The 20,979-nt window shown below is 45.1% G+C and overlaps 1 protein-coding gene and 1 pseudogene across 2 annotated transcripts; both read left to right on the top strand.

Moving 5' to 3' along the window:
* Positions 1-728: 728 nt before the first annotated feature.
* LOC310748145 (vomeronasal type-2 receptor 26-like) lies at positions 729-7,831 on the top strand (annotated as a pseudogene). Its single transcript, XR_014552313.1, has 5 exons — positions 729-1,051; positions 2,359-3,209; positions 4,184-4,411; positions 5,843-5,969; positions 6,933-7,831. The product of XR_014552313.1 is annotated as a vomeronasal type-2 receptor 26-like (transcript).
* Positions 7,832-10,849: 3,018 nt separating this feature from the next.
* On the top strand, positions 10,850-19,839 carry LOC310747777 (vomeronasal type-2 receptor 26-like). Its single transcript, XM_083582887.1, has 4 exons — positions 10,850-13,737; positions 14,300-14,527; positions 18,191-18,317; positions 18,936-19,839. Exons 1-4 carry the CDS (start codon positions 12,946-12,948, stop codon positions 19,832-19,834), a joined length of 2,046 nt encoding a protein of 681 aa, XP_083439013.1. The 5' UTR covers positions 10,850-12,945; the 3' UTR covers positions 19,835-19,839.
* The last annotated feature ends 1,140 nt before the right edge of the window (positions 19,840-20,979 follow it).

Genomic DNA, 20,979 nt, shown 5'->3' with positions numbered 1-20,979 from the left:
TGTATGTCAATCTTTCCCCGGTTGTTGCTGCAATCCGTCATGCTGATAATCCCATTGTTTTTCCAAAAAATTCTCCCTCACTCAGTCCCATCCTCTTCGTTTTTGCAACTTTAACAATACAATGGTACCTCTGGTTACGAACTTGATTCGTTCCGGAGGTCCGTTCTTAACCTGAAACCGTTCTTAACCTGAGGTAACACTTTAGCTAATAGGGGTCTCGTGCTGCCGCCGCACCGCCACCGTGCAATTTCTGTTCTCATCCTGAGGTAAAGTTCTTAACCCGAGGTACTACTTCTGGGTTAGCGGAGTCTGTAACCTGAAGTGTTTGTAACCCAAGGTACCACTGTAGCTGCAAAAATAACTCTATCACATTCAGGCTGCTGGTGGCGCTGTGGGTTAAACCACAAAGCCTAGGACTTGCCGATCAGAAGGTCGGCGGTGCGAATCCCCGCGACGGGGTGAGCTCCCGTTGCTCAGTCCCTGCTCCTGCCAACCTAGCAGTTCGAAAGCACGTCAAAGTGCAAGTAGATTAATAGGTACCGCTCCAGCGGGAAGGTAAATGGCATTTCCGTGCGCTGATCTGGTTTGCCAGAAGCGGCTTAGTTATGCTGGCCACATGACTTGGAAGCTGTACGCCGGCTCCCTTGGCCAATAAAGCGAGATGAGCGCCGCAACCCCAGAGTTGGCCATGACTGGACCTAATGGTCAGGGGTCCCTTTACCTAGCAGTATAACAGTAGATGTATAATTTTAATTGCAGGCTTGTTCCAAAGAACTACCAGCATGTTCTGGCCTTGGTGTTTGCTGTCAATGAGGTCAATGAGAACCCTCAGATATTGCCCAATGTCACATTAGGATTCCACATCCATGACAGCTACTTCAGTGAAAGGATGACCTACTGGGCCACTCTGGACATACTCTCCACACCCTATAGATTTGTTCCCAACTACCAGTGTGGCATACAGAAAAATCTGATGGCAATCATTGGGGGACTTGACTTTGAAACTTCCCTCCACATGGCAGCCATCTTAACAGGCTACAAGATTCCCCAGGTAAGAAACAAACATGGTGGCTTCATAACTCATCCTTACTTACATGTTCTCTTGAGTAAGTTTCATATTTCAGAAGGATATAAGCCCAGCTGACAATTTCAAATTGCATTCAGTGATGAACTTGAGGAGGAGAGAGAGTGCATTATAAATGCCTTATTGATTTGTTAATCATGTAATATGAGTTATGCTGTAATTGTGATGTTATTTTTAGTTGCTTATTTGTTAATATTGTGATTGTTTTAATAATAATAATAATAATAATAATAATAATAATACCTTTATTATTTATACCCTGCCCATCTGGCTGGGTTTCCCCAGCCACTCTGAGCAGCTTACAGCATACACGGCTGCCTTCAGATGTCTTCTAAAAGTTACATTTACCTCTAAAGTTTTATAGTTCTTTATCTCCTTGACATCTGAAGGGAGGGCATTCCACAAGGAGGGCGCCACTACCAAGAAGGCCTTCTGCCTTGTTCCCGGTAACTTCATTTCTCACAGTGAGGGAAAAGACCCTCGGAGGAGGACTTCAGTGTCTAGGCTGAATGATGGCAGTGGAGATGCTCCTTCAGGTATATAGGGCCGAGGCCATTTAGGGCTTTAAAGTTCAGCACCAACACCTTGAATTGTGCTCGGAAACATACTGGGAGCCAGTGAAGATCTTCCAGGACCAGTGTTATATGGTCTCGGTGGCCACTCCCAGTCACCAGTCTTGCTGCCGCATTCTGGATTAGTTGTACTTTCTGAGTCATCTTCAAAGGTAGCCCCACACAGAGCGCATCGCAGTAGTCCAAGCGGGAGATTATTGATGATTTCTTAATTATATTATTTATGCTGTACTTGTTCTATTTTGTTATTTTTATTTATTGCTTGTAAGCTGCTTTGGGATTCATTTGAATGGAAAACAGCATAGAAATACAATAAATACAAATCAATCTTCCACTCAACCTCTGAGTGTGTATCAGAAGATAGGACTGGAATTTTATGCACATCAAACTGCCTACACATTGTGTATATGTGCAAAATAGGTTGTATGCCAATCCTATATGGAGTGAAACAAAGTTCAGGGGTGCAGATTGCTTATCAGTTCCTTTGATTACTTTGGACAGTGGACAGTGTCCACTGGACAGTGTGGAGCCTTGTAGGAGAGGTGGGTCCCAAACACAAGTAGTTTCCAAGCAGGATCAATTATTCAACTACATTTATATTTTAAAAACTATTTATTTCCTTGTTTCGTCATTGCTATCCACATAGAATCAATGTTTCTACTGCATTACTGTAATGGGAAATAAGTATCCATTTCCTTCTAGCTCACTTATGGCTCCTTTGCCCCAGAGGATGCTGGTCCAAGACAATCCACTCCCTTCTACAAGATGGTGCCCAACGAAGCCCATCAGTACACTGGGATTGTTGAGTTACTTCTTCACTTTGGATGGACGTGGGTTGGGTTGCTCGCTGCGGATAGTGAGAGTGGAGAGAAATTTATGGAAATCCTGCAAACTGTGCTTTTCCAGAGAGGCATTTGCTTGGCCTTTGCAGAGAGAACTCCAAAAGGCTCATATTTTGAAGAGTATTACGACATGATTTCCCAGTGGCTCCAAACCTATTACATGATTGCGGAAAGCAAAGCCAGTGCTGTTGGTGTCTATGGAGAAGACAAGTCCTTGTTTTTTTGCAAATATGGCTAGTGGCAGGGGAAGTGGAAAATGTGACATCTATGGAGAAGGTATGGATTATGACTGCTCAACTGGATTTCTCAGCAGTGGCCTTTCGAATGAGCCAGGATATGCAACCATTTCATGGCTCCATATGCTTCACAGTGCACTCAAAGGAGGTGCAAGGATTCAAGACCCTTCTTCACTCCCTCAATCCTTTCATGGCAGGTGAAGATGGTTTTCTTCAGCAGTTCTGGCAAGATACGTTCCATTGTTTCTTTTCCAAATCCAGTACTGAGTTCAGTGAACCCTGCACTGGACAGGAGAAGCTGGACAGCCTCCCCTCGTCTGGCTTTGAGATGAGCATGACTGGCCACAGCTACAGCATCTACAATGCTGTCTATGTTGTGGCACATGCTCTACATGCCATGTTCCAATCCTGGTCGAAAGACAGAGGAATTGTGAGAAGATGGAGACCGCACCTTCAGAAATTGCAGCCTTGGCAGGTAATGGCTCTTTTTAAAGAAAATTATTATTTCATTTTATATTGTTGATAAATCAAATACAACAATTTTAACAACAGTCAAAAATTGAAAGAAGAATAACCAAACTGTAAAATAGGCAGGTAGGATGTGTAGTAAAGACTTTAAAGACTTTAAAGTCCAAATTAAGTCCAATTGTATCAGATCACCAAGCATAGTTCCAGATTTGCCAGGTTTTGGGAGAGGGGGTTGTTTTGAAAACGTTGGTTCTGCTGTATATGCCAAATCATATGAGACGTGTCTAGTCGTCAAAATCTCAAATTATTTGTGATTATCTTTGTTATAGCTATATTCCAGAGTGAGTGGTACAAAGTGTCCAGCATCAGATTTTTGGGCTGTGTTCTATTGAGTTGCAATTACTATGAATGCTGCCACTTTAATCTTGCCAATTTTTTTGGCAACATATTTACAATGGTCTCATCAGAAATACACAGTGACATTCATTTTGGACAACAAACCATCTTTTTATAGTAATATTTATCGTTTCTGATCATTTCTGAGAAAACCGAATACAACCCACTCACCTGAGCTTCAGCTCTTCAAAACAGCTAGGTGTGATATTGTCAATGGCAATTTCTATCTCAACTAGAGTCTTAACAGGAACATCTTTTTTGCCAGTTCCTCGCTCAGTCTAACCCTCTCCCTATTTTCCTGTTCTTTCATTTATACCCTTTCTGCATTGAACTTCATGGATGATTTTGGAAGTCCTGTTTAAGCTTTGAAATACATATACAGTGTGCCTTAGTCCTATACGGAGGAATCTACAGAGGAAAGAGAAACCAAAATTTACAGTTATTATTGCTATAGTTATTATTTTGTGATTATATGAAATCTTGTCTACTGCCTTGGAAGAGGCAATGGTACTTTAAAAGGTGATGCTGAACATAAGATAAGTTTGAGTTTTAAAGAATTGTCCTCTTCCTGCCATCTCGATGCAGCTCCACCCATTTCTTAGGAGTGTCTCATTTAACAACAGTGCGGGAGAAGAAGTGTCTTTTAGTGAGAACAGGGAATTAGAAGCTGGATTCGATATCACCAACTTGGTCACTTTCCCAAATAACTCCTTCATCAGAATGAAGGTTGGATGGATGAATTTGGATGCTCCCCCAGGAAAAGAGTTTTCCATAAAGGAAGACAACATGGTGTGGCACAGGAGTTTTCACCAGGTGGGGCATGATTTCTGCAAATTGCAACTCCAGTGTGTCCTAAATGAGATGCTTGCATCTTGGAAGCCTAGCGGAGACATGGATCCTGTATTTTTTCCCACTTGTTGTTTATGAAAACCTCTATGAATATCATGAGGCTCTGATGCCCTGAAGGAGGCCAGGACATAGTTCATCATTATATGTTTGTTTGTTTATTGCATTTTTATTCCACCTGTCCTCCAAGGAGCTCAAGGCCGTGTGCTTACTTCCCGTTTTATCCTAACAAGAACCCTGTAAGGCAGTGCAGACTGAGAGAAGCAGTGCTGGCCCAAGGTCACCCAATGAGTTTCATGTCCAAGTGGGGATTTGAACCCTGGTCTTCCACTTCCCTGCCTTGCACATTCTTTAAAGATTTCTAGGCCAGCAGAGTGTGACCAAGCCTAATCTCCAACCAACTTCTTTGGGGAGAAAGATAAGGGAGCTGAGCCTGGAGACAGACGAGGCAGACTTCTGTAGAGAATGCCTGGTTTGGAGGCTAGTAATTCTCAAGATATAGTAGCAGCAGTCTGGCAGAGTCCAGCACTATCCTTGCTTTTGAGGCTGCTTAAATTGTGGAATGTGCGTGGCGCTGTTGTCTAAACCACAGAGCCTAGGGCTGGCCGATCAGAAGGTTGGCGGTTCGAATCCCAGTGACAGGGTGAGCTCCCATTGTTCGGTCCCTGCTCCTGCCAACCTAGCAGTTCAAAAGCATGCCAATAGATAAATAGGTACCACTTCAGCAGGAAGGTAAACAGCATTTCCATGCGCTGCTCTGGTTTGCCAGAAGCGGCTTAGTCATGCTGGTCACATGACCCAGAAGCTGTATGCCAGCTACCTCGGCCAATAAAGCGAGATGAGCGCCGCTACCCCAGAGTCATCCGTGACTGGACCTAATGGTCAGGGGTCCCTTTACCTTAACTTGTCTTACAATTGTCTCTTGGCCCAGTGTATTTAGTCTGGGGTTCTCAGTCCCCCAAAATTGTGTTTTTTCAGCTGGAAAAATCGAAGGAACCTGAAAGTGTATACAGTAGCTGCTTATTTAAATCACTTAGGATGTCAAAAGATCCTTTCAACTCTACTTTAAAATCTTTTGAATTTTAAAAGAAATGTATTTTTCCAAATAATAGTATTATCTGTTCAGGTGGACTCCCTCCCTCTCTTTGATTTTTTTAAAAAACACAAACATTGAACTGGCCATAACTTCATTTTCAGAGCCACAAAAACACCTTCTGTATCATTAGATGCCATTAATGGCTGTTGACAGCTCATTGTTTTCAAGATTCTCTTAATATTCAGCAAGCCATTTCTCCCATCCACTTGATCCCTTGCAGCCCAGAAAATACAGGTTCTCCAAACATCCATTATTTCTCCTATGGTTAATTATATTTCCTAATGGTTAATTAAAATTCACAGGTGCCACCCCTCTCTCAATGCAACAAAAATTGCCCTTCTGGTACTAGGAGAAAAAAGAAGGAAGGGGAGAAATTCTGCTGCTATGACTGTGCTCCGTGTTCAGAAGGCAAGATTTCATACCAGAAAGGTAGGAGACATTAGGTCGCTTGCAGATAACTCAGATTTCCTGTGAAGGGTCTATGGCAGTGTGAAAGGTGTCACAGCTGCTGCTATTGATGTAGTTCTGACTTCCATGGACATTGTTCACGGAGCTCTTCATTGCAACCAGCTGATGGCCCAGCAACGAGGCCCAGCATTTTCAAAGAGGTGCTTTGCAAGCCCGAATGATCAGATGATGGTTGGGGTTTACAAAGCACACTTTTACCTGACCTACACCTAACATCAGAGATGACATCAGATACAGGGCCGGTAGGTGTAACTTGCTAAAATGGCCCCATGGATCAGAGGTTTTCTATCACTGGATTACCTGGGTGGTGATGGAGATGAGTTGCAGCGTTGCAAATGCAGAGCACAGGCCTCCTGCTGTCCAGACCCACCACCTTAATGTCCAGGCAAGCGACTGTGAGATCATTGTCTGGGGGAGGGGGGTCCACAGCCCTTTCTCCCCATGCTAGTCGCTCCTGTGTCTGAAAAGGATTGTCTCTTGCACATCCAACTGGTAAGTCCCATACTGCCAGGAGGATGCATACCTACTCTCTTTTTTTTTCTTCATTTTTTATAATAAATTTTTATTGGTTTTACAACATATATTAACAGACAAAAACTAACAATTCACAACATAACACATTAACAAACAAACATATAAACACGTATAATTTCATAACCTTTTTTTCTTAAACCTTATTTCAATGACTTCCCCATACCTCCCTTTTCTGCATCCCGGTTTTAAACTTTTTCAGCAACCCCTAATTTCAATTACTTATGATTCAATTTCTTTAATCCTTTTTCTCTTACCCAATCGTTTATCGTTGCAATTCTGTTTTACATTACCCATGACATTTTAGCACTCATTAATTTTACAACAGTTCTTAAGGGGATGCATACCTACTCTCAAGTTGCACCCTTAAAGGGAATCCTTTCTTCTTTTCAGACATGAATGACTGTGTCGGATGCTCAGAAGATCACTATCCAAACAGGAACCGGACACAATGCATTCCAAAGTCCATCAGCTTCTTGACTTTGGAAGAACCGCTTGGGATGAGCTTAGCTTTTGGCTCCGTATTCTCCTCTTTGCTCACCATATTGTCCCTCGCCATCTTTATGAAGCATCAGGACACACCGATTGTCAGGGCCAATAATCGGGACCTCACCTACATTCTCCTCCTGTCTCTCCTTCTCTGTTTTCTCTGCCCCCTCATCTTCCTCAGCCGACCAGACAGAGTGACCTGCCTTGTCCGACAAATGGCTTTTGGTGTGGTTTTCACAGTGACTGTTTCTTGTGTGTTGGCCAAAACCATTACCGTTGTTCTGGCATTCATGGCCATCAAACCAGGATCCAGAATGAGGAAATGGGTGGGGAAAAGACTGGCAAGCGCCATTGTGTTGACTTGTACTATTATCCAAGCTGGTATTTGCACTGTGTGGCTGGGAACCTCTCCCCCATTTCCCCATTTTGACAAGCACTCTGTGACGGGAGAAATTATTCTGGAATGTAATGAAGGGTCAGCTGCCATGTTTTACTGTGTCTTGGGCTACATGGGCCTCCTGGCCATTGTCAGTTTTGTTGTAGCATTTTTAGCCAGGAAACTGCCTGACAGCTTTAATGAGGCCAAATTCATCACCTTCAGCAAGTTGTTGTTTTGTAGTGTTTGGATCTCCTTTGTTCCGGTCTACCTGAGCTCCAAGGGAAAACACATGGTGGCTGTGGAGATCTTCTCCATCTTGGTCTCCAGTGCTGGTTTACTGGGTTCCATCTTTTTCCCCAAATGCTACATTATCATATTGAGGCCTGATCTGAATGACAAACAGCAGTTAATAAAGAAGAAATAGCAAAGTACCCTGTTGTCAATTTTTTCTGTTACCCCAGAACATGGGTAATGAATTTGCTGCTGACTCCTTGATATAATTTCATTTTATTTGTTTATTGAACTTGCTATGTGCATAAAAAAAAATCAGATGGTTCTCCCCCACCCCGAGATGTGGTCCCCACCTTTGGGAGCCCAAGGGCACAATTGGAAACTGAGGAACTCTTGTGGACACAAAAAACCACCAATTTCACAGAAGAAAGTGTGGAGATGCCGAGAAACTCCACCTCCATCCTTTCTTGTAACTTGAATTCATTGTTTTGGGTCCTACTCTCTGTAGCAAGAGCCAAGCTTGCTGCATCTTCCATCTGACAGCCCTTGAGATATTTGAAGATGAGTATCATATCTCCTCTCAGTCCCCTTTTTCCAGGCTAAACATATCCAGCTCCCTCAACCATTGCTCATAAGGCTTGGTTTCCCATCATCATCTTCCTGGTTGCCCTCTTCTGCACATGTTCAGCACACATTTTACCAGCTTCCTCATGGAAATATTTTGGGGGGCTTTGCCAAAAGCCTGACTGAACTCAAAATAGACTATGACCACAGCATTCTCCTGATCCACCACATTTGTAATGCCATAAAAAAAGAAAAGAAATGAGATTGGTCTGGTATGAGAAGAACAGGCCCAGGACAGAACCCTTTGGCATATCTGTGGCATCAGGAGATAATATCCCTATGCTATGAGGAGAAAATGAAAAGGAGGGAAATACCCCTCTTCCCAGAGAGAGTGACAGATGCCACATATACCTATTCTGAACTCAGAATTGTACTGCATCCTTGGAATCCGAGAGTCAGGGCCGAGCTCACAATCCCCTTTGTGTCTCAAACTCTGCTCTTGAATGCACTTTCCTCTTCACAAAGCAGCATGTGAGAAAAGAGGGTTTAGGTGAAATCACAAGGGTAGTCTTTGCCCTGGGCACAGTTTTTTCCAGGGCACGTTTTGCTCCTCACACCACCCATGCCAGCCCGGTTCTGCTTTGCAGGTCCGATCCCACATCCCAGCCCCTCAAAGCAACGTGGGGGTGGCAGGGCGTCAGGACAATGTAATGGGCATGTGCCCTTCCTGCTGCGTCCTCTTCATGTCACCCACCCAGCCTCTCATGGATGCTTTAGTTGTGATCCCTGCATTCCAGGGGGTCGAGCTTGATGACCTTTTGGGGCCCCTTCCAAATCTACAATTTTTTGTTTATTTAGGTGAATATAAATAACGGACCGTATGTCCATCATCACAGCCATTGCTTGAAGTCACTCAGAATCTGCTCACAATTGTTCCTTTCCAGTCTAATTCTACCAGTGGCTAGAATTCATCTTGGCCCCATGGGTTTACCTGCCCCATGCCTGGCCTCACATAACATCAGCTGATGGACATGTGAATGTGGTTTGGACCATGAGCCCAATGGAGAGGCTTGGTTGGCCTAACTGCTGCAGGTCAGAGGTCCTTGTTGATTCCCAGCAAGGAGCTTTCTCTACCTGTGTAGTTTCTCTTGAGTGATTGACAACTTTTAGGGTTCTGGATTGTGTAAGAAACTACAGTAAGTAGAGCAAGCTGCAGATGCTCTCTTCTGGGAACACAGTAGGTGATGAAACTGGCAGCAGGGATGCAATGGAGGGGAAGGGGCAACAGGCTTATTCCTGCTCCCCCCTCATTACAATGCCTTGAAAACACTTGAAGGAGGCTGCTGAGGGATTATTCTGTGTGGATCATTGTCTCTGCTACTTCCAATAGACCAGCTGAGGCAAAGGGATCATTATTCTCTCCCCTGTTATTATCAATTACATGGTAATAATCTGCGTCTGATTAGACCTCCATAGACTTCCAGGAATCCAGTCTAAAAAGAATTAAAACCCTCTCTGCCATCCCCAGCAAATGCTAAGGTGCTGCTGACTCATTTAGTGAGCTTTCCCCTGGAGTTGGATCGTAGGACTTGGGAATTTAGCTGGTGCATTTGGAGAGTGCCATTTAAGGCAAGCTGCTGTACTGAGGCTGTTTCTAATGCCAATGCTGATTAGAAGAAGAGTTTGGATTTGATATCCCGCCTTTCACTCCCTTTAAGGAGTCTCAAAGTGGCTAACATTCTCCTTTCCCTTCCTTCCCCACAACAAACACTCTGTGAGGTGAGTGGGGCTGAGAGACTTCAGAGAAGTGTGACTGGCCCAAGGTCACCCAGCAGCTGCATGTGGAGGAGCGGAGACGCGAACCCGGTTCCTCAGATTAGGAGACTACCGCTCTTAACCACTACACCACACTGGCTCTCAGTAGATGTAAACAGGGAAATATCTGTCTAGGAAAATGTATTGTTCCTAGTATGGCAGTGTTGAACCTGTTAATTATCTCGCTGCCTCAAATGGTGAATCTGTCAAATGTCAATCGGAGCATTAGTCATCTCCATATCCCTCACAAGTACTATCAGCCAGGTGACCTTATCATTGGTGCACTTACTTCTCACATTGTGTCCTCTGTTGACTATGAAACCTTCATACAATGGCCATCCATCCACCAGATTCTTAATTCATTGTAAGTATTGCAAATTTTCAGTTCCCATGTCATATTAATTCCTGTTACCATGTGGGCTCATAAATACATCCTATTTACTTTTGCTATGGGGATTTATTACTTATAGGGAGGGGTGCAAAATATCCCCCCCCCCGAACATAGGATCAGTCTTAGACTTAACCCTCCGAACCACCTGAATTTTAACATCTACAATGATCAATGCAGAGAATAAATTTCTAATCAAACCTGTAGGAATGAGGTGGATTGTCTAGGATCCAGCTTGGAAGCAAAGAAAGAGCAGTCTTCCAGTGAGATATGACATGATGTTCTGGGTGGTGTGTTTCTCTCTCACCCCCAAGCTCCTGCACCCCACTTTCCAGAGCAGTGCTTAAGGGAGAGGAGGAGCCATGGCCACAACCAGTCACATGGGTGTCATAATCTAGAGAGCCCAGCATTCTGATGTCAAGAGGAAATGGGTGAATGGCCAGTAGGAACCATTGGTCTACTTAGCTCAGACCTGTCTACACAGAGTAGCAGTGGCTCTCCAGGATTTGAGACAGGGGTCTGCCCCAGCCCCACCTGTATGCTAAGCAGATGCTCTACCATTGGGTTTTACAGAATCTTCACAGAAAAAGTACACAGAGTAATTGTCAAAACATTACAGGCAACAGAAGGTTGCCTGGTATTGGGGGCAATAGCTTCATTGATGCATGGGAAACTGAGGTGGGGCTCCAGAAACCTGCAAAAGGGCAACAAACTACAAGAAGGAAGCAGCTGGAGGGAATGACTCCTAGTTTCAGTTGTCTCTACTGAAAGGCACAGGGTATGGGAAACAAGCAAGATGAATTAGAGCTTTTAATACAGGATGACAAATATAACCTAGAAGGCAAGTAGGCATTGCCTCAGGGTTCAAGATTTCTTTAACAGATTGGAGGATTGGGTTAACAAATGAATTTGAATAGGGACAAATGTAAGGTGCTGCACTAAGGCAGGAAGTACCAACTTCACAAATATAAGTTGAAGGACACCTGACTTACTAGGATCTCGCCATCTTAGTGGAATTCAAGCTTCACTTGAGTGAACAGTGTGACGCAGTTTTTGTTGTCTGTGTTTAAACCAAATTCTTTATTGGTTTAATTAAATCTGCCTGTAAGCTGCCTTGTTGCTCCCTAGCACAGAAAGACATGGAACCTAAGTTTCCTTAAACAGTTTGACAAAAAATGGTACACAGCAAAACGTTTTGATGTCCAACTCTCATTGCAGTGTTGTACCAAAATACTATCAGCAAATTCTGGCCTTGGTGTTTGCAGTCAAGGAAATCAACAAGAATTCCAATCTATTACCTAATGTCACATTAGGATTCCACATCTTTGATAGTTACTTCAGTGAAAGGATGACCTACTGGGCTACTTTGGAGCTACTCTCTACACACTATAGATTCGTACCCAACTACCAGTGCGACAAACAGAAATATCTGATGGCCGTTATTGGGGGACTTGACTTTGAGGTTTCCCTCCACATGGCAGCCATCTTAGGTGTCTACAAGATTCCCCAGGTAAGAGTCAAACATGATGACTTCCCCTCATTCTTCTTTCCTCTGTCCTATTGAGAAAAGTTTTCCATTCCATAATACCCCTCTTGACAATTTCAGATTGTATTTAATAAAACCTTTCTTCCGTCTTCAACCATTTCCCAACGTGTGCATGTTCTTCAGAAGGTAGGAATGGAACATTTTGCAGATACAGTTGTACACACCTACTCTATGTATGTGAACAGCTTGGTTTGCTGGCCTCAGGTAGACTCCAACCAGGATGAATTATGGAGGCTGGTCATCAGTTGCTTGCACATTACCTTAATTAATTTGACCTGGACAGTTTAGGGCTGTTTGGGGCTCTCAGGGGTGCCATCAGCAGGTCACTGGCTATCTACCTAGTGAAATCAGAGGAGCAGAGAGAGCTTTTCAATGGTTTCATTTTAATCCATAGGAAGACAGGAAGACTGGAAAGTATGCTCTCACCCTTGAGCTAATATTGCTCAGATTGCCACTCCACCCTGCACCGAAAATTTCTTCCTAGAAATCAGACCCCTCCTGCTGCCTATGGTGGCTACTAAGAACAATTCTATTTTGGGTTCTGCAGAGCGTGTCTGGACCTTGTGGAAGGAGGGGGCTCTGACAAACTCTCTTGAGAGAGAATGTCACTTGGCTGCTGTACTGTTTCTAAGAAATCTGACTGCTGTCTCTGTTCATTGCTACCTTGCTCTGGATCTTCATCACCTATTATTTCCCAGGTCCTTTTTCCTTCTAGGGTGTGACCCGTCTCAAACCACCACACCATACCCCCCAGTTCCTTCTCTCTGGAAGATATTGGGGTGCTGCTCTCCACCACTCCTCCTCATCTGCCCATTCCATGAAGGGCTTACTAAGACAGCAGGTCCAAAGCACAATGGTTTAGTCATTGCTATCCACACATAATCAATGCTTCTACTGCATTAATGGGAATTAAGTATCCGTTTCCTTCCAGCTCACTTATGGCTCCTTTGCCCCAGAGGATGCTGGTGAAAGCCAATCCACTCCCTTCTACCGGATGGTGCCCAATGAAGCCCATCAGTACACAGGGATTGTTGAGTTACTTCTGCACTTTGGATGGACGTGGGTTGGGTTGCTCGCTGCAGGTAGTGAGAGTGGAGAGAAATTTATGGAAATCCTGCAAACTCGGCTTTTCCAGAGAGGTATTTGCTTGGCCTTTTCAGAGCGAACTCCAAAAGGCTCATATTTTGAAGAGTATTATCACATGATTCCCCAGTGGCTCCAAGCCTATCTTGCTATTGCGGAAAGCAAAGCCAATGCTGTCATTGTCTATGGAGAAGCCAAATCCATGGGTTTTTTGCAACTATGGCTAGCGGCAGCGGGTGCAGAAAACATGACATCTATGGAGAAGGTATGGATTATGACTGCTCAACTGGATTTCTCAGCAGTGGCCTTTCAAATGAGCCAGAGTATGCAACCATTTCATGGCTCCATATGCTTCACAGTGCACTCAAAGGAGGTGCAAGGATTCAAGACCCTTCTTCGCTCCCTCAATCCTTTCATGGCAGGTGAAGATGGTTTTCTTCAGCAGTTCTGGCTGCAGACATTCTACTGTTTCTTTTCCAAATCCAGTACTGAGTTCAGTGAACCCTGCACTGGACAGGAGAAGCTGGACAGCCTCCCCTCGTCTGGCTTTGAGATGAGCATGACTGGCCACAGCTACAGCATCTACAATGCTGTCTATGTTGTGGCACATGCTCTGCATGATGCCATGTACAGATCCAGGACAAAAGACAGAGGAATTGTGAGAAGATGGAGACCGCAGCTTCAGAAATTGCAGCCTTTGCAGGTAATGGCTCTTTTGTTGTTGTTTTATATCTTTTAATTATTATTTCATTTTATATTGTTGATAAAGCAAAGGCAACAATTTTAACAACAGACAAAATTGGATAGATGAATAACCAAACTGTAAAATAGGCAGGTAGGATGTGTAGTTGCACGTGAGTTAAATAAAGACTTTAAAGTCCAAATTAAGTCCAATTTTATCAGATCACCAAGGATAGTTCCAGATTTGCCAGGTTTGTGGGGGGTTGTTCTGAAAATGCTGGTTCTGCTGTATATACCAAATCATATAGAAAGTGTCTGGAGGTTCTAGTCCTTGTTGAAATCTCAAATTATTTGTGATTATCTCTGTCATAGCTATATTCCAGAGTGAGCAGTACAAAGTGTCCAGCATTAGATTTTTGGGCAGCTATAGATCAAAATTTGTCATTATTATTGCTATTGTTATTATTTTGTGATTATATGAAATCTTGTCTACTGCCTTGGCAATGGCACTTTAAAAGGTGATGCTGAACCTAAGATAAGTTTGAGTTTTAAACAATTGTCCTCTTCCTGCCATCTCGATGCAGCTCCACCCATTTCTTAGGAGTGTCTCATTTAACAACAGTGCGGGAGAAGAAGTGTCTTTTAGTGAGAACAGGGAATTAGAAGCTGGATTCGATATTACCAACTTGGTCACTTTCCCAAATAACTCCTTCATCAGAATGAAGGTTGGATGGATGAATTTGGATGCTCCCCCAGGAAAAGAGTTTTCCATCAATGAAGACAAAATGGTGTGGCACAGGAGTTTTCACCAGGTGGGGCATAATTTCAGCAAATTGCAACTCCAGTGTGTCCTAAATGTGATGCTTGCATCTTGGAAGCCTAGCTGAGACATGGATCCTGTATTTTCCCCCACTTGTTGTTTATGAAAACCTCTATGAATGTTGTAGAGCTCTGATGCCCTGAAGAAGGCCAGGACATAGTTCATTATTATATGTTTCTGTTTATTGCATTTTTATTCAACATCCATGCTGATGCCACTCCCTCCTCACAGGCTCTGGACCTGGTGTCTTCCATGGCGACACTAGGCCTCTCCCAGTTTGTTTCGGGCCCCACACATCAAGCAGGCCACACGCTGGATTTGATCTTTGGCGTCGGTATAGATGTGATCATGTCTCCTTCGATGAAGGTGCTATGGTCTGATCACTATGCTCTGAAAGCCAGGATTGATTTTCTACCCCCACCCTGCTTAGGTGGTGAGCCAATTTGGGCTCGCCCGCAGAGGCTAATGGACCCTGATAGATTCCGTCAGGCCTTGCGGGACCTTGCTCCCCCTGGCGACTCATTGACTGAGCTTGTTGAGGGCTGGAATATCCAGCTCCTAGCAGCCATCGATGAGATCGCACCTAGGCGCCCTCTGCAACCCCACAGAAACCGGGCTCCCTGGTTTACCGAGGAGCTTCGGAAAATGAAGCGGGACCTCAGACGGCTAGAGCGAGTATGGCGGGGTGCCCGTGACGGAGCCTCAAGAACATCTTAAAGGGTTTTTATGAAAACCTACGAGATGGCAGTGAAGGCCGCTAAGAAGTCCTACTTCTCGGCCTCCATTGTCTCCGCTAGCTCTCGCCCGGCGCAATTATTTAGTATAATTAGGTCTTTAACGTCCCTTGAAGGACAGCCAAATTTAAATAACAATTTGACACACAGCTGTGAGGCATTTGCGAGCTTTTTTGCGGAGAAGGTCCTGTTGCTCTGCCATGACCTCCCTGCCAATTTGGATACAATAAAGGAACTGGAGGCCCCTCGACTGTCCTTGGGTCCAGTATTGGACCACTTTGACCGGATATCCCCAGCTGATGTGGACAGACTCCTCCGAGCTGGAAAGCCCACCACCTGTCCTCTTCACCCGTGCCCGTCTTGGCTGATTAGAGCGTGTCCAGACGAGGTGCGGGCCCCCCTGGGTGATATCATCAATTTGTCCCTTGGCACCAGGATATTCCCAGGGGAACTGAAGGAGGCAGTGGTGCGTCCGCTCTTAAAGAAAACATCATTAGATCCCTTAGATCTATCCAATTACCGCCCGGTTTCGAATCTTCCATTCCTGGGGAAGGTGATTGAGAGAGCGGTTGCTGAACAGCTTGGTAGGTTTCTGGATGAAACATCGGCTCTCGATCCATTCCAGTCTGGCTTCCGCACTGGTCATGGGACCGAGACGGCTCTGGTCGCCCTAACAGATGATCTCCGCAGGCAGCTGGATCGAGGCAGGTCGGGGCTGCTGATTCTTCTAGACCTGTCAGCAGCCTTCGACATGGTCGATCACGAACTCCTGGACCACCGCCTTGCCGACGTGGGGATCCAGGGCACAGTCCTTCAATGGCTGCGCTCGTTTCTCTCTGGTCGGGGACAGAGGTGCTTGGGGGGGGGAATTGTCATCGCGCCACTCCTTGGTGTGTGGAGTGCCTCAGGGTGCGATTCTCTCCCCGATGCTTTTTAACATCTTTATGCGCCCCCTCGCCCAGCTTGTCCAGAGTTTTGGGCTGGGTTGCCATCAGTATGCCGATGACACCCAACTCTATCTGTTGATGGGTGGCCATCCTGACTCGGCCCCAGACACACTGACCAGATGTCTGGAAGCTGTGGTTGGATGGTTACGTGGAAGCCGGTTGAAGTTAAATCCTTTGAAGACAGAGGTCCTCTGGCTGGGACGGGGTGATATGGGATTGAGGGGGCAACTCCCATCTCTTGCGGAGGTGCAATTAGTGCCAGCATCGTCCGTTAAGAGTTTGGGTGTAATCTTTGATACCTCCCTCTCTATGGAGGCGCAGATTACAGCTATAACAAAGGCGGCATTTTTTCATCTCCGCCAAGCTAAGCAGCTGGCTCCTTATCTCTCTCGCCCTGACCTAGCCACTGTGATCCACGCGACGGTCACCTCCAGACTGGATTATTGTAACTCGCTCTACGTGGGGCTGCCCTTGAGACTGACCCAGAAACTCCAGCGGGTGCAGAATGCTGCGGCGAGACTTCTTATGGGGTCTTCGCTGCGAGATCACATTCATCCGGTACTATACCAGCTGCACTGGCTCCCGGTGGAGTACAGGATCAGGTTTAAGGTGCTGGTTTTAACCTTTAAAGCCCTATACAGCCTAGGACCCTCGTACCTACGGGACTGCCTCTCCTGGTATGTCCCACAGAGAAATTTACGGTCTGCAAATAAAAACATCCTGAAGATCCCAGGCCACAGAGAGGTTAGGCTGGCCTCAACTAGAGCCAGGGCTTTCTCGGCCGTGGCTCCAATCTGGTGGAAATCTCTGTCACAAGAGACTAGGGCCCTGCGGGACCTGATATCTTTCCGCAGGGCCTGCAAGACAGAGCTGTTCTACCAGGCCTTTGGTCAGGGCGCAGCCTGACCCCCTCCCCTGGCAATCTGCACAGAATTTTGCTTAATGGTTGCCATCAATTTGATTTTAATTAATTTTATAATGAATGTTTTTAGAATGTTGGATTATTTTGATTGTTGTTAGCCGCCCTGAGCCCAGCTTCAGCTGGGGAGGGCGGGATATAAATAAAATTTATTATTATTTATTATTATTATTATTCCACCTGTCCTCCAAGGAGCTCAAGGCTGTGTGCTTACTTCCTGTTTTATCCTAACAAGAACCCTGTAAGGTAGTGTAGACTGAGAGAAGCAGCGCTGGTCCAAGGTCACCCAATGAGTTTCATGGCCAAGTGGGGATTTGAACCCTGGTCTTCCACTTCCCTGCCTTGCACATTCTTTAAAGATTTCTAGGCCAGCAGAGTGTGACCTAAGCCTAATCTCCAACCAACTTCTTTGGGAAGAAAGAAAAGGGAGCTGAGCCTGGAGACAGACGAGGCAGACTTCTGTAGAGAATGCCTGGTTTGGAGGCTAGTAATTCTCAAGATATAGTAGCAGAAGTCTGGCAGAGTCCCGCACTATCCTTGGTTTTGAGGCTGCTTAAGTTGTCTTACAATTGTCTCTTGGCCCAGTGTATTTAGTCTGGGGTTCTCAGTCCCCAACATTTGTGCTTTTTCAGCTGGAAAAATTGAAGGAACCTGAAAGTGTATACAGTAGCTGCTTATTTAAATCACTTAGGATGTCAAAACATCCTTTCAACTCTACTTTAAAACCTTTTGAATTTTATAAGAAATGTATTTTTCCAAATGATTGTATTACTGTTCAGGTGGACTCCCTCCCTCCCTTGGATTTTTTTTTTTTAAAAAAACCTATTGAAATGGCCATAACTTCATTTTCAGAGTCACAAAAACACCTTCTGACTCATTAGATGCCATTAATGGCTGTTGACAGCTCATTGCTTTCAAAATTGTCTTAATATTCAGCAGGCCATTTCTCCCATCCACTTGATCCCTTGCACCCCAGAAAATGGAGTTCAGGTTCTCCAGATGTCCATTATTCCCCCTGTGCTAAACATTTCCTAATGGTTAATTAAAATTCACAGGTGCCACCCCTCTCTCAATGCAACAAAAATTGCCCTTCTGGTACTAGGAGAAAAAAGAAGGAAGGGGAGAAATTCTGCTGCTATGACTGTGCTCCATGTTCAGAAGGCAAGATTTCATACCAGAAAGGTAGGAGACATTAGGTCGCTTCCAGATAACTCAGATTTCCTGTGAAGGGTCTGTGGCAGTGTGAAAGGTGTCACAGCTGCTGCTATTGATGTAGGTCTGATTTCCATAGTAATTTAAGTTCACACACTTGGAGCTCTTCATTGCAACCAGCTGATGGCCCAGCAACGAGGCCCAGCATTTTCAAAGAGGTGCTTTGCAAGCCCGAATGATCAGATGATGGTTGGGGTTTACAAAGCACACTTTTACCTGACCTACACCTAACATCAGAGATGACATCAGATACAGGGCCGGTAGGTGTAACCTGCTAAAATGGCCCCATGGGTCAGAGGTTTTCTATCACTGGATTACCAGGGTGGTGATGGAGATGAGTTGCAGCGTTGCAAATGCAGAGCACAGGCCTCCTGCTGTCCAGACCCACCACCTTAATGTCCAGGGAAGCGACTGTGAGATCATTGTCTGGGGGAGGGGGGGTCCACAGCCCTTTCTCCCCATGCTAGTCGCTCCTGTGTCTGAAAAGGATTGTCTCTTGCACATCCAACTGGTAATTCCCATACTGCCAGGAGGATGCATACCTACTCTCAAGTTGTACCCTTAAAGGGAATCCTTTCTTTTTTTCAGACATGAATGACTGTGTCGGATGCTCAGAAGATCACTATCCAAACAGGAACCGGACACAATGCATTCCAAAGTCCATCAGCTTCTTGACTTTGGAAGAACCGCTTGGGATGAGCTTAGCTTTTGGCTCCGTATTCTCCTCTTTGCTCACCATATTGTCCCTCACCATCTTTATGAAGCATCAGGACACACCGATTGTCAGGGCCAATAATCGGGACCTCACCTACGTTCTCCTCCTGTCTCTCCTTCTCTGTTTTCTCTGTCCCCTCATCTTCCTCAGCCGACCAGACAGAGTGACCTGCCTTGTCCGACAAATGGCTTTTGGTGTGGTTTTCACAGTGACTGTTTCTTGTGTGTTGGCCAAAACCATCACCGTTGTTCTGGCATTCATGGCCACCAAACCAGGATCCAGAATGAGGAAATGGGTGGGGAAAAGACTGGCAAGCGCCATTGTGTTGACTTGTACTATTATCCAAGCTGGTATTTGCACTGTGTGGCTGGGAACCTCTCCCCCATTTCCCCATTTTGACAAGCACTCTGTGACGGGAGAAATTATTCTGGAATGTAATGAAGGGTCAGCTGCCATGTTTTACTGTGTCCTGGGCTATATGGGCCTCCTGGCCACTGTCAGTTTTGTTGTAGCATTTTTAGCCAGGAAACTGCCTGACAGCTTTAATGAGGCCAAATTCATCACCTTCAGCATGTTGTTGTTTTGTAGTGTTTGGATCTCCTTTGTTCCGGTCTACCTGAGCTCCAAGGGAAAACACATGGTGGCTGTGGAGATCTTCTCCATCTTGGTCTCCAGTGCTGGTTTACTGGGTTCCATCTTTTTCCCCAAATGCTACATTATCATATTGAGGCCTGATCTGAATGACAAGCAGCAGTTAATAAAGAAGAAATAGCAAAATATCCTGTTGTCACTATTTTTTGTTACCCCGGAATATGATTTTGCTGCTGTCACCTTGATATAATTTCATTTTATTTGTTTGTTGAACTTCTTATGTGCATAAAAAAAAATCAGATGGTTCTCCCCCACCCCGAGATGTGGTCCCCACCTTTGGGAGCCCAAGGGTACATTTGGAAAACTAAGGAACTCTTGTGGACACAAAATGCCACCAATTTTACAGAGGAAAGTGTGGAGATGCCCAGAAACTCCACCTCCATCAATTCTTGTAACTTGAATCCATTGTTTTGGGTATCTCCTCTCAGTCTCCCTTTTCCGGGCTAAACATAGCCAACTCTCTCAACCGTTGCTCATTAGGCTTGGTTTCCCACCCATCATCTTAATGGCTGCCCTCGTCTGCACATGTTCAGCACACATTTTACCAGCTTCCTCACGAAAATATAATGGGGGGCTTTGCCAAAAGCCTGACTGAACTCAAAATAGACTATGACCACAGCATTCTCCTGATCCAACACATTTGTAATGCCATAAAAAAAGAAAAGAAACGAGATTGGTCTGGTATGAGAAGAACAGGCCCAGGACAGAACCCTTTGGCATATCTGTGGCATCAGGAGATAATATCCCTATGCTATGAGGAGAAATTGAAAAGGAGGGAAATACCCCTCTACCCAGAGAGAGTGACAGATGCCACATATACCTATTCTGAGCTCAGAATTGTACATGCAGCTCTCTCTGTGTATGAAGAAGTAGTTGAAGAAGAGCCAGGACAGAAATTTCCTACCTCAAGTGTTGTTTTAAATTTTGCCTCCCTTACAGGCCTGTGGTCTGAAGTCTAGTGCTGCATCCTTGGAATCCGAGAGTCATGGCCGAGTTCACAATTCCCTTTGTGTCTCAAACTCTGCTCTTGAATGCACTTTCCTCTTCACAAAGCAGCATGTGAGAAAAGAGGGTTTAGGTGAAATCACAAGGGTAGTCTTTGCCCTGGGCACAGTTTTTTCCAGGGCACGTTTTGCTCCTCACACCACCCATGCCAGCCCTGTTCTGCTTTGCAAGTCCGATCCCACATCCCAGCCCCTCAAAGCAGTGTGGGGCTGGCAGGGCATCAGGGGGATGTAATGGGCATGTGCCCTTCCTGCTGCATCC

This window comes from Podarcis filfolensis (assembly GCF_964270895.1).
Source record: "Podarcis filfolensis genome assembly, chromosome: 13".
Lineage (NCBI taxonomy): Eukaryota > Metazoa > Chordata > Lepidosauria > Squamata > Lacertidae > Podarcis > Podarcis filfolensis.
Note: the sequence above shows the minus strand (reverse complement) of the source record. Positions and strands in the feature narration are given on the sequence as shown.